Raw genomic sequence first — 14,235 nt, forward strand, 5'->3', positions numbered from 1 at the left:
GATGTTGTTGCTTTGACTTCTTTCTAGGGATATAAAACACCAAATAGTAGATTTCAAATCGAATATCAAGTATAAGAAAATTTATTACAATGTTTATAGCTTACAAATTTTGTGCAAGAAAATACGGTGCTTCACATGCTCAGCAGCCTAACAGCATTTTACAACAAGAATGTTGCAAGCTATCGGTAACTAAAGTATTTAGCAATCAAGATGTACACTATCGTCTGATCTTAAAACCAAATTAGTATGCCAGCACTGATTACAGCTGTGTTCTATATGAAGGTCTGTAAAATATATATATTTTTTTTCTGAATAGAACATGTGCTGAATAGACTCAAATACTCTTTGCTATCTGAAGCTGAAGAAGTAGTGAGGTTATGTTGTACTGAATATCTTGTGAAATTTTCAGTTTTATAGTGGTCTGTTTTATGGCAATTTCTTTATTGCATAGAAAGTATTCTTTACCCATTTTCCTCCAAAACATGGACAGCTTTTCCTAGCTTCACTGGCAGTGGGTTTTGCGTGTTATCATCAGCTAGTGAAAGTCAATCTGCACGGCACACGAAAATGCACATCATGTGACTTGATCACTGCTTCACCCATAGACATCATCAGCACTGCGCAGGTCAATTGCGATTGCACTGATGGTGAAAAGCAATTGCCTTTTCATTGCCGGGTTCAGCGTCAATTGCCACCTGTCAAGTTCTGAAATTAGGAGGGCCACGGCAAACTTGCGCAACGCATTCAACTCATTACACTTGTGCGTTCCATGCAATATGAAAGCCTATGCTACAGCTACATTTGTGCTACATTTGCCAAATAGTTGTGCGGCAATATATATAGAAGGAAAAGCACACTACTCATGTACACAATCACCAACAACTTAATTTGAATATTGTATTTCAAAAAACCATTGCAACGTACAATGCCAGAACTCGAGCGAATAAACTTGGCTTGAAATTTATAGCTCTATAAAATATAAGTTGATAACATGCAACGGTAATGCTCATATGGAAACACATTTACCGTGCAACAAGCAATTTTTGTTGCTTTGTTACACTTTATTTCAATGGCAGTTGATTCCAATGGTTGACTTTTCAGGCATCAACTTTAGTACTGTGTTTCGTTATGTAAGTGAAAGCGAATTCTGTCGGGTTTTGTTTCAACAAGTAGGGTATTCAGCACAATGCAACTACGACCGAGTCCAGCAAGCTGAGTTGCGATACCTCTCTTATCACTCCTGGCAAACCGGTGTAGGGCTAGAAAGAATACAAAACGATGACTACGAAAGCTGACACTTTGACATAATAAATTTTTCTACCTTGTGTTAAGACTTTGGAGATTTCATTCACTAGCATTGCAATTTTCCGAGTGCACTGTCGAACGCACAGCCATTTGCTGTGTACGCGGGGGAAGGCATGCGAGAGTGAACGAGAAAGATGCTGGCTTGAAGTGCGCCATCATCCAGCGTGCCCGATGTTAGAGGTCACGTGATCAAAACATAGCTAGAGCAGGAGCGGGGGTTGGGGGGCAAAATGAGCATGTGCTAGGGGGAGGGAGGAAGATAAGGTAAGCGCATTTCTCCTCCTCAGCTGTAGCACAGGTTGCGCATCCCTGTCCACGCGGTTGAGCCCACTCTGTAGGTTCTGTGGGGAACTAGCAACACTGAATCACGTAATATGGGACTGCAAGGAGGACAAGCCTCCTACTAACCCGATGGCCCCTACATCACCCGAAGCATGGGAGGCGGTGCTGCACAGTTTTAGCCTGGACGTCCAAATACAGGCCATAGAACGGGCTAGAGAAGTCACCGTCAAAGATCGATTGGCGGCCATCTCGCCCACCCGAGAAAACCACGCCTAATTGCCCCACCTAACGCTGACGAAATAAAGTTTTTCCTACCTATAGTAGGCAGTTTTCAAAAGTCATCAATAGCATACTCGGCCTATTACGGGTCTGATGGAGACCCAGGCCTATTACGAGCCCGACCCAAGTCTGAAGCTCTTTGGACCGAGTCCAGCCCGAGCCCGGCCCGAGTCTGCAACAGCCCAAGCCCTTACCCACCCCTTACCCAACCAAAGCCGGGCCCACGGGCTGGGCTGGACCTGGGCTTTCGAGCCGGTCTAGGCCTGTGCAGTGCCCTAGCGCTGATTAGGACTGATGGCTGTTGAAGCGGTGCTCAGGTCTGTGCACATATGTACCAAGTTTTTTTGTGCACTTAACTCACATGCCGACAAAATGCTCCTAACTGTGTGAATACGCAAGTGTGAATGTGTATCAGATGCAATGCCTTCCAGCAGCTAATTATTCCAGTCTACACACATACTTTTGTGCTTTCCGAATATGCATTGCTTTTGTCGTTGTTCCCTCTGTATGCGTCGCATTATCGTTTTGATCGATCCTGCCAATCGAAGACCCTTGTACTGAGTGAGATTATGCGCCGTGAGAAAGCTGTACACGTTAAAGGCACCAACCACTCCAGTTCTTCCACCAAATGTACCGAACATTCGAAGTCAAATGCATAGTCTAATTTTCTCTTTAAATATGCAGGTATTTCATTTGTAAATTTAATTATTCAAATGATCCCTATTCAATTCAATGATATACAAGTATTCACACACCTCTGCTTCTTTCCAATAGCCATGTACACAACAGTTCCAACACATAAGCATTCACCTGTAATTTATCACAGAACAAAACTGTCCCAACTAACATGGAAAAAAATATCAGACACCTTCAGCATAATTTTGTTTACTGAACAATGAGCCAGCTTTCAAGGCCGCTAACACACTCTGGTTTAAGTTGCAATAGATAGCAAAAAAGTGTTTTTACAATGAATGTGGAACAATTAGTGGCAATCATTATTAGATTTGACTCTGAGCTGCACCAGGGCCTTTATCATGCTCAGCAGTCACTTGGGATCTGAAGCACATGTTTTTTTAGGACAAAAGCAAACACAGCAAAGCAGGCACTGAGATAGGGTAATAACAACCAAAATCATGCTATATTTTCAGCTACCACCATTATATCATAGCACTTCAAATGTCATGTCACTACACATGGCCAAGGAGTGTTTCATAGTTATTTTGTGTGATAAAATGAAGTATATAGCATACGATTGTGTGGCAACTGCTGTAGATCACTGTGACCTGCTACAGTAGCTTATTGGCTATGACGTTGCCCTGCTAAGCTCAAGGTCAAAGGTTCGATTTTGGCTATAACAGCCACATTTTGATGAAGGCAAAATGCAAGAACGCTCGTGTACGTAGATTTAACTGCACGTTAAAGAACCCCAGGTAGGGAATATTAGTCCAGATCCCCGCAATATGGCTTGCCTCATAATCAGATCATAGTTTTGGCACTTAAGACACCACAATTTAATTTTTAATAAGTCGTTGCGCATCAGCAAGGTTCCTCATGTCAACTTGCAGCACCTTCAGGAGCTAGATGTGATATGTGCATGCCCCCATTGATTAACAGACAGTCATTAGTGAATATATTTATTTTATACATGAAACTCTGCAATTCATTTGATTTCAATTTAAAAATATTTTTGACTTGTCATGTTTTCTCACAGCCAGGATACAAGGACTCCTGGGTGTTCAATAGGCCACTTCTCAAATAGAACAACTTTCAAATGTTTTAATAGAACTATCACCACCAGGACACTTCTTTTTCTTTTCTTTTTCTTTTGAAGAAAGACAAGTATACCCAGTCAAATGTCTGGCACACTGTGTAACATCGCTTTCTTAGACCTGAAACTATTGGCAGTCACAAAGCCCAAAATTTGAAGAAAGAAAGAAACGTACAGTTTAGACAATGAGACACCTGGCTTGTTGGTGAATATCTAGCTTGCTTTCATAGTAAGCACCACCATAGCATGCACATGGACAATTTGGCACACAAAGGTGACATGTGGCTATCCTGAATAACACAAATTACAAGAAAACTTATGTGTTTACTTGGGATTTTCAAAACTGCGACCTTTTTCCAAGTTAGTTTCTTCACTACTTGAAGTGCAAGAAGCATCAATGTCTCAAAGCAATATACTGCTCTCATTATGATTAATAGAGTGCAGACTAGGTTTATACATTGAAAAAGCTGAGGACAACACTGTTTGATGAATGTGATATTACATGTTCAAAAATGATAGGCAAAGCTAAGGAAGCTGTGTGGAAATTCTGGCTGGATTTGTGGAACATGACGACAAACAACAATCTGTGGACTAGTCTTGTTCTAGTCTAGTTATAAACCTACGCGATTTTGCTGGGTATCTCAAAAGAAAAATGCGAATAGCTGCTTACTAGTTCAGTGATACAAAACACACTGCGCATCAAAAGCTACGCATGCACAATAATGATGAGCGTTCTACCAAACAGTTGAAAGCGCCAGCTAAAAATTTTGTTTCTAGCTTGAAGTGCGCAGAACACACATGCCATTAATAAATGGTGACAGCTCATGTATGTTATAAAATATAGGTGGAGTCAACTTCTGCTTTTTCATCACTACCAAGACATGCTCACTCTATAAATTTTATTTATTTAAGAAATAATGCAGGCTACATTTGCATGGTCCAAGCAGAAATGGGAACAATGAATCCAGACAAACAAAATTTAGTGCATATTAAAGGTAAATATATATTAGCAACACGATATGCTGGTAGGCAGAAACATGTGCAGGAGTAACCAGCAGTCAATTTAATGAAAAATACTATACATCAAAAAATTTATTGACTTGTACATTTTGTGACGTATTTCGCATAAAATCATCAAAATTTGTTATTGCGCTTCATATTTATGGAAACCAACGCTGCCCATAAAAAGCCAGAGACACCAAAAGCTTTGCCAGGCAACATGAAAAGTTCTATTTTATTTCTACATTTTGCTATAGCCAAATTTATGTACAAGAAGCAAGCAGCACAAGTCATGAGCAATGATGATGACAATGGCATGAGTGAGGTCATTGCCGAGTTCACGGCTAGGTCATATACAGGCTGGCACGAAGTTAAAGAGAACATGTAAGCACAAGACCGACCTCTGCACAATATGTCAACTACATACTGTACACACTTTCATTATTTTGACTCTGCCTAACTTTTAACTCCATCCTGACTGAAGGCTTCAGCCAGTGCCTATACATTGTTTCTGGGCCGAAACTCAATATTTCGATTCTGAAAGTGGCTGTCACCAGATGCTTCGAACTTGACTGGTTGACACAAACACGCCTGACTTATATGGTGACTTCAATGGCTGCAGTGGTTGTCTTGGTGGCACTAGGGGAAAGTGAATATGTCAAACACATGTCACATTTCAAGCCAACAATTACTATTCTTGGCCTGCCCTAAGAAGATTTTCGAGCAACAACGATAGCTCACAATTAATGATTACTGTAATGATTAACATTTATTACTCCTTCATGAATGATTCCTGTAATGATTACCATAAGTAATGAGTGGCTTCTTTTCCCAAGAAGATTGGTCTGAAAATTGCCTGCACAGTGCAATTGGATACAAAACCGAAACAACAACTTACTGTCAGATCCAGCCTAGCCATAAGCATCATAGCCATTACCATCACAAAATGGCGGCAGAACGCACTGCGTGAAAATGACAATATGTCACTTTTAGTGTTTGACTGCAAAAGCTTAGTTAAGACAGGTTATTTGACATGTTGAGCTAGCGGCAACAAAGCATACCATGTTTTTGGCATTTCGGAGAATTGAATGCATTGCAAGAGGAACTAACAAAGTGTTTAGTCTATGTGTAGGCCACTATCCTATTTGTGACTGTTGCGGAGTCATTTGATAAATGCAGAATATAAAATGCTCAATGGACCGCATGGAGGACGACATGTTGTGATCCATAGATGGCAGAAAGTGCTGTCTGAGATTGCCGATGATAGACATTAAGTGTAAATAAATTTACACGCTATGAAGGTAGTGTTTGCTGGCTTAATCTTTTTTTCTGATTGCCAAAGTCAGAGACATGCTACACCCTTGTTGGTAAAAATTGAGTGCGCATTAGATTTCTACAGTTAAGCCTCGATGCAACATAGTCTATAAAATATGTAATTTGCTTGGTTATACTGAAATTTTCTTTTATTGAAAGTCACCCTTTTGTGTAAATAAGTACAGTCAATGATGAATTATTCCTATACAGAAGGGGCCGCAGCATTTTTCATCAGAAAAAGCAAATTTGAATGAGAAAAAGAAATCATTTTGTTGAATTTAGGAGTCAGCAGTGAAAGATACGGTTTAACAGCCATACTGTAATGCATTGTTGATGATATCTTCACATCGGCGATACGAAGCAAGGCCACGAGCTTTGGATGCAAGTGAAAGTATGCAAGGGTGAGCTGAGAAGATGGTAGTTCGGTGAGCACTGTCTTACAGCACAAGCAAGAGGGCAGGGGGGGGGGGGGGACGAGTTTGCGGTAATGCGGTCAAGCGCACACGAGTAGGGGGAGAGAGTGGGGAGCAAGTCGGCATGCGACCCCTTTTCTATCACGGTCGTGGCTATGCATGGCCGAGTGCATATGCAGCAGCGTGCACTTTAGAGGCAATCTGCTGTGTGTGCACTGTCTTTCCATGCGTTTAATACTGGAGGTTTCGTAATCTTAAGTTTCGGAGACGCTTTCAAGCGAGAGGGGGGTAAAACATCCGCTCCCTGCTGGCAATGCTTTTCATGACAGCGTCATCCCACTAAAGGCAACACTGTGACTCGATGTGACGATATCGTCAAAACCTCATGAAGCTGCACCTTTCGACGCCAGCTCTCAAATTAAACAAAATTATTCTTTTTTCTCATTCAAGCTTGCTTTTATCAATTACCCTATAGCGGAAAACATTTTTCGGCCCCTTCAGTGTTAGAAAAATCCATCAATGACTGTACTTATTGGCACAGCAGGACGAATTTCAATGGTTAAACTTTGATATAACAAAGTACGGTAGGTAAAATCGTCAATTTGCTTCATTACATCGAAATTTCATTGTATTAAAATTAGCCTTTTCATGCAAATAAGTACAGTCGCTCATCAATTTTTGTTACATGGAAAGCGGCCGCAGAATTTTCCGAATTGTCGGACAATCGAAAAAAGCAAATTTGAATGAGAAAACAATTCATTTTGATAAATTTGGGAGTCGGCAACATATGATACGGTTTCATGCCATGTCGACAATATATTTATTGCCGGTACAAATTAGGCAAATTCAGCCACTCTTTTGCAAGCGCTCTGCCCCCGCAGCTGATAGCATCGCCCACACTAGTACAACGCTGTGATGAAAAGCGCCAGCAGAGGTGAGTGAATGCTTCCTCTGCCTATCACTCCAATGGGTCACTGAAACTCAAGATTATGCAACCTTCAATACTAAATGCACAGGAAGACAGCTTACATGATGCCACACCATCTCGGCAGGCCCATTCTTTCTACATGCGGCAGATCACCTCTAAAGCAGGGTGCGCAGCTGTGTACGCGCTCAGCCAGGCTTGCAGCTGTGTGCGTGCCACAAATCGTGATGCACGCCAACTTACACCCCCCCACCGCCGCCAGCCACCCATCACGCACGCTTGATCACATTATCGCAAGCTCGCTCCCATCTTTTCCTTTGCTCACTTGGGGGAGGTAGCACACCTGCATGAAGCCACCATCTTTCTTTCTCACCCTCACACACTTTCACTCACATCTAAAGCACAAAAAGCACGAGGTACAATAGCATCTTGGACTTTATATGAAACATGATGCGGTTTCACTTTGGCGGTTGCTCTTGTCGCGCTGTGTGCGATTTGGGAGGTGCAAATTGCAAGCAGCCACTTGTTATTCAATCATTTGACCATCTGCGTCCAAAGAAGTTTCCATTTACTGTCTCAGCATTCCTTTGCAGTGGAAGCGAAATTTCGTTATACTGAAATCGCATACACACTTCGTAATATTGAGGTTCTAATTACATGGTGTTCTATGGACAAGAGGTTACAAAAATTTAAATACTTTGTTATATTGAGAATTTTGTTATTTTGAAGTTCATCATATGGAGGGTTAACTGTATAACGAAATTCAAAAGCAGATTGCAAATTTTACTGACTTCGTTATATCGAGGTTTAACTGTACTTGATTATATCGAGAATTTCGTTATACTGAAGTTCGTTATTTCAAGATTTAACTGTACTTTATTTAGAAACTGTGTCATTTTTAAGGTGAGCATTAAATGCAGGGGCATTTTAGAATCGAGAAAATACTGCAGTGAAGTGCAAATACTGCAATATACAAGTGAAACAGTACAGCGTTTTATAAATTTTTTTTACAGCAAAGCTGTTAGCCTCTAGTTGGTCATGATTTTTCATGTCTATCAGCAAAAAAGAAATAATAATAATAATAATAATAATAATAATAATAATCCGAAAAAAAAGTGCATATTTCCTTTGGAATCAGGCATACAACACAAAGCTCAGTGTTCATTTCAATAAAGAAAAGCTCAAAATAAGCATCAGAACTGCATTATGGATGATAAGGCACCTGTGAGCAATGCAAGGCACGTTATTTCGCCCCGCATGTGTTTCCCGGTAAAAATTACAGTTGCATAAGCTGCTCCGGTGGCAAAAGGGCAACAGCAGCACAAAAACCAGTGAGTGACATCACCAAACTTCATAGATAAAAGGGAGACCTGCCTAGTAACTCATTCAGTTCATTGCAAGACCAGTATGGTAGACCATGCAAAGTTAAGGCTCCCGAAGAGCAGCGTGATATGATGAGCGTTGAAGAGTGCAAAATCGTAATGCTCAACAACAGTATCGTGCTGAGACTGGGAAGAACAATAAAATATTTCATATCCCCATCAACGGCATTTGAGTGCTTTTCTAACAGCTTCGCTGGCCATCCAGATTCGCAAGGTCGGGATGACGAGTCAATTCTTTAACTCTTTGTTTCAATTTACCGAATTAGATTAATTTAATCAATTCCCTCAGTGTCAAATTAACAGAGGGTGACTATAAGTATACAATCAACGACCAATTTTTAAAATTTTTTTTGGACGCCCAATATTTCGGACAGGTCCGTTTATTCAGATGCCTTTGCAGCACCACCACAAAGCCCATAGAGCCAATGCATGAGGACGTCTGAAATTTTGGATGCTTAAACCCTTTGTCATACAGTTTTTCAGACTTTTTGCCTGACCACAGGTTCAGAAGTGCATTAATCTAAACCACCACCGCTGCCATTCTTATTATCTTGCAGCGTATAACCAGTGCTCTCGGATGCCAATCCGCTGGCAGCCATAGCCACAGCGACAACGCTAGGCCCAGCTGCTTCGATGTTCGCTATCAAGCTTCCTATTGTTCAGTGGCATGTTTCTCAATGAAAGAATTAACCACTGTCAGCAATGACATTGACTTTGCCTAGGTCATCATCGCAGATGGCTTCGAAGCACGAAAAGTACTGCAAGGGCCAATGCATAATGCAGGTCCCAATTAGTCAATTTTGCTCCGACACAGCGTTGTTACATCGTCAAGCATACACTGTAAAGCGGTCAAGCATACCAAGAACAAAAAGGGGCCACTGTCACGGAACACAGTATGTATATATCCACGCATGCACCTGCCATCTTCTGTCCAGTACAAGCACCGATATGCCTAATAAGAGTGCAGACAGGCCTTCAGAGCTATTTCAGATGTGCCTAAGGTGAATTGAACCACTGGGGGAAGTAAATTGCATGCATTCATTTTTTTCGGACTGCCCAATTTTTTGCACATTTTCAACACCCTTGGGAGTCGAAAGTATCAGACGAACTGTGTACTCCCACATTTCTTTCGTCCTTTCTTTTTTGTATTCTTTTTTTTTTATAACGAGTGTCGCAAATTAGGAGAGCTGACATATATGCAGAGTTGACCTACGTGGGCAACATGGTGGAAAGGGTGAGGCGGTGAGCATAGGTCACGGGATGAGGGCCTCCTGTGTCTGCACAAAGCTTTCGCCAAGTGGTCACTGTTTACACTGGGTGAAGCAAGGACCAAGTTATTGGCACCTTGCTTTCTAAAACTTGACCACTCCGTGTACAGTGGATGTTTATAGAACTGAGCTGCTCATGTCACAAACTGTGTCGGGGCCTTTTTATAAACTATGCTTTGACAACTAACACGGCAGGACCTAAGAAGAGGAACTTCCCTGTAAGACAAGAGCTGATAAACCTTCATGGCACACAGAAGTTCGAACTCATGTACTGTCGGGCACATAGTGTGGATGCTGTAGTAGCCACCAAAAAAAAAAAATTAAATTAAGCTCCTTGTGCCTAATGTGTGCTGTACGAAACTGCATGCTGGAGAGCAGCAGTTGTGTACATGTGGGTGCACAGCACTATTCAGTTTCACCAAGTATCTCTTGACAGCGAAGAAATTCTGTCTTTTCAAGATACCTGTGGTATCCAGATTTTTTACTTGGTCTCAACTCTACTGGGGGCAAGACAGTGACTCAGCTTGTTTACTGCACACTCAAAAAGCTGCAGGATATTTGCTTTGATGTAACAACAGCAACTACAGCTGGACTAGGTGACAAGGGAAGTTGGATGGAGTTCTCCAAGTTGGCCACACGCCGAAAGCATGTTGTGCTGGCAACACCTCACTTGGTATAACAGACGCTCCAGATTAGGCTTCCTCGACAGCCCCGAAACTGGCCTTTTTGGCAGTGCCTGGAACTTGCTGCAGGCGGTGTTGTGTTCGCTCTTTCCCCAGGAGCAGCATCATTTCGGCTACACCTGGCCCTTGCTGCGAGACGGCAAAGGCCGAGATACTTTGAATCAATGACACTTTGTGTCCGCACACACATGAAGACAGCACAACGGCAGCTTCACTGTATAAAGATTCCATCTGCTGCTTTTTTTTTTTTTCAAGTGCGCCTAAAATTAATTTATATATAGCTTGCATTCACAGACTGTTTACACCATGTGAAACTTCAATTTTTAAATGTGTAGAGTTCAACAAGAATGATCTGTAATAAACGCTGTGAAGACATATGATCTGGAAATCATGCTGCATGATATGGAAAACATGGTATATACACGTGTGAACACCAGCACGGTGCCAAAGATGGCCCTGCACTTAAGAACAATGCTGCGATTGCCTAACCAGCACAGCAAAAATGCACTACAATGTTCCTTTTGCAGTGTTAACATAGTTTTTTGTAGGAATACTCTACATTGGCTGTACATGGATCCAGGCTTCTGCAGTTGCAAGCTGTGGAGTGAACACAAGATGTTTGATAGAGCCCTTCTTATTTGCTTCAGGAGCATGCTAAGTGCGAACTGGCTCTTTAGTGTTGACATGCTTTGTCTCACTACCAGACATGCCAATGGTGGTGCTGCTACACGTCAGTGACATAGCTTACCTTGAGTCCACTAAGCAGCAGACGCAAATGCCGCATGAAGTCACTGTACTTGAGCCCGGCTTCTGAAGCCACTGATCTCAGCAGTTGGCTCAAGGAGTCACTATTGTACTGGCTGCTGTTCAGGCTTTCCAGTTGTCTGCACAAGCGACTGACTGCTGCAACTGTCAAAGGAGGGAGAACAAAATGTTGTTTGCACATTGAGTGACATTACTAAATTATGTGCCTCAGGAAAATATGCGCAAGAGGAGCATACGATAGACTCATCTTCTTGTTATCTGGCCTTTGTTATCTGGCCTTAAAGAACTCTGCTTGTCACACTGTTCTTTGAACATGCAGCTCATGATGACTAGTGGCTGACAACAGAAATAAATGAACAAGGCTGCCAATGTTGACTTGTACCCAGTTCGGAATTATAGCCTTCGAACAAATTTGTGATGCTTCCTTCATCAATTGGCTGTTATACAGTTACTATATCCAACCAACAAATTCAACTAAATTAGTTTTTTATTTGACTTGTAGCAGTTGGTTTACACATTATGAAACAACTTCAGCATTAGGATGTTGTGCCAGGCTATGCACGGTGATATCCATAATGTTTATAGTGCCCTGTATGTCACTGAAACCTAGTTAGCTCCTAGGGAACCCTGGGCCCTTGCTCTTTGCCAAGATGTCAGTGCAGTCAAGAAAATCATGAAAACATGGGAAGCCATCAAAACACAACAGGTGGGTGATGTTTTGATGGCTTTCCTAATACTAATAAACCACCACAAAAACATGGCAGGGCCATCAAAGCATAATTGTGCTCTTCGTACACACGCATTATTCAGTTGTTAACATAATCAGTGAGGTAGAAAAATTACATTTTAAAGAGAGCTAAGAAACTAGGAAGACATCATCACAGTGTGAGACTGCACAAGCACTACAAAGGTCACATCTCTCGATGACATTTCCGCCAACCAGATCAACTGCTGCTAGTGTATCTTTTTCCTCTTTTATGCTTCTGTCTAGCTCAAAACTTCAGCTGTCAGGCGAAACAACTCTCATCTCAGCTTCTGATGCCGAAAAATAATAATGTAATATTGCTCTAAGATAAACATATCTTGAGAAAATTAAAACTATGGAAACGCCATATGACCCATATGACTATGGGCCTACACTAGCCTTTGGCTACAGGCCCAACAGTTCCTTTGTACAAATTATTATCAATGAAAAATAAACTGAATTGAATTGAAATTGAAAATTCTTTAAGCGGTCCTGAATCAGCTCTCTGGCTTGGTGAAAAAATGCAGTTCACGGATAGCATATGCTTCTGTGAAAATCTCAGCCAAGTTTTGCAGTCGTGAGCGGCACGCAGAGCTCAGAAGCACAGCATGAAGTCGCCTTTTTCTCAAACACTCTTTTCAACAGAAGCCTTCACCCCACCTTTTTCGGGCACAATATTTCTTCATATAGCTTATTCCCATAAGCGGCTGCTATTTTCCGATAGCTGAAATCAATCAAGAAGGGCATTTGGATCAGTGTGCTTCTTCCTACTGTTACTGTGCACATTTATTGATGCAGTTTAATGGACAGGCCGAAGTAAGTGAAAATCTGCTTCCAATTGTTTATAAGAATTGTGTACTTCCGGAAGAAGCCAACTAACGTCTGCTCACGTTTGGTTGTGGCCACCTGCGTAGGAACGAAACTGGCCAGACAGGTTACAGGTGTTGTAGCCATCAGGTCTCGCTGATTTCAATTCATTTTGAACACTCAACTAGGCTCGAACCACGCGAAGCTTAAGGTCAGATGACACACACACACTGGCCTGTGCATGCTTACTCCTGGCTGCTCCAGGTTAGATGACTTGGCAGACTTTGCTTCTATTGGGCTAGTGATAGCGCTTCAATTTGGATGTGGCTATTATCCATCGGTCAAGCTGGTTCAGGACAAAGCCGGTCCGCACCGCATAGCACAGACAGACAAGAACATTTGAGCATGAGTGCACACTCAAGACCTGTCGTGCAAAACACAAACGCCGCACATACATACTACAGTTGCATGTAGCTGCGGTCCATTATGTGGCGTAGATATTGCGGCCGCTGCGGGATGCCATGATGAGTCCATTTGCTGAGCGCACTGCGGCTTGCTGAGGTCAACCGCGCTTGGTATGTCGTAGGTGCCAAAATTGGAAATAGCGGCATCTATGTAAACATCCAAAATCAAATTTGAACTGCCTGCCACGGTGATGTTCAGTAGGTGTAACCTATGCAGTGCAAGGTATTAAAGGAGCGGGAGCACTGCAAAGGGGACCTTTGATTGCCAATAACTCCACCTATGGAGAACGCATTGAAGTACTTGTTGTGGTAAAGTATTTCTGAAATAGTCTATTTTATCTTCAAGTGCATTTTCCGACTACAATAAAAAGTGCTTCAGAGTCCCTTTAAGAGCTCTAACCTTCCCGTAATGCACCTTCTACACAAAAAGTTACATTTGCATTGATGCCATACCCAGCATTTAGACCTTCAGTTATTAGTGCTCTGGCAATTAATAATAATGCAAATGTACAAATGCAAATGCAGATGTTTGGTGATAACGAGCAAATATAAACAAATCTACAAAAGCCTACAAGATCTAAGGAAGAAAGAACGCCTAAGACTGCAAAGAGGTGTACTTACCAACTTCAGGCTTCTGCTGGTCTTGGCCACTCAGTACAGGGTCACACCAGATGAACGCCATATCCGGAGTAAGCAGATCGTGCAAGCTGTCAATCCGTTCCTGTAGACAATGAGCAGACGCTAGGCTAATTCACATGGACACAGATGCTCTGCATAACACCATTGCTACATCGGTAGCCTCAATGGTTGTTCAAAGCCACCACCACCAACAGCAT

At 42.0% G+C, this 14,235-nt stretch overlaps 1 protein-coding gene across 4 annotated transcripts in view; it reads right to left on the bottom strand.

Annotated features, from left to right (window-relative positions):
- Positions 1-4,519: 4,519 nt before the first annotated feature.
- Positions 4,520-14,235, bottom strand: part of GluRS-m (putative glutamate--tRNA ligase, mitochondrial) — a 38,487-nt gene continuing 28,771 nt past the window's right edge. For 3 of the 4 annotated variants that reach the window (XM_065452451.2, XM_070532109.1, XM_070532108.1), the window contains 3 exons: positions 14,021-14,120; positions 11,367-11,527; positions 4,520-10,747 (listed from right to left, as the gene is read on the bottom strand). In XM_065452451.2, coding sequence (XP_065308523.1) covers positions 10,628-10,747; positions 11,367-11,527; positions 14,021-14,120 — 381 coding nt within the window. In that variant the 3' untranslated portion in view covers positions 4,520-10,627. The remainder of the gene's footprint in view (positions 10,748-11,366; positions 11,528-14,020; positions 14,121-14,235) is intronic. The other variant, XM_065452450.2, reaches the window with a different exon arrangement.

The sequence above is a fragment of the Dermacentor albipictus genome, chromosome 1, assembly GCF_038994185.2.
Source record: "Dermacentor albipictus isolate Rhodes 1998 colony chromosome 1, USDA_Dalb.pri_finalv2, whole genome shotgun sequence".
Lineage (NCBI taxonomy): Eukaryota > Metazoa > Arthropoda > Arachnida > Ixodida > Ixodidae > Dermacentor > Dermacentor albipictus.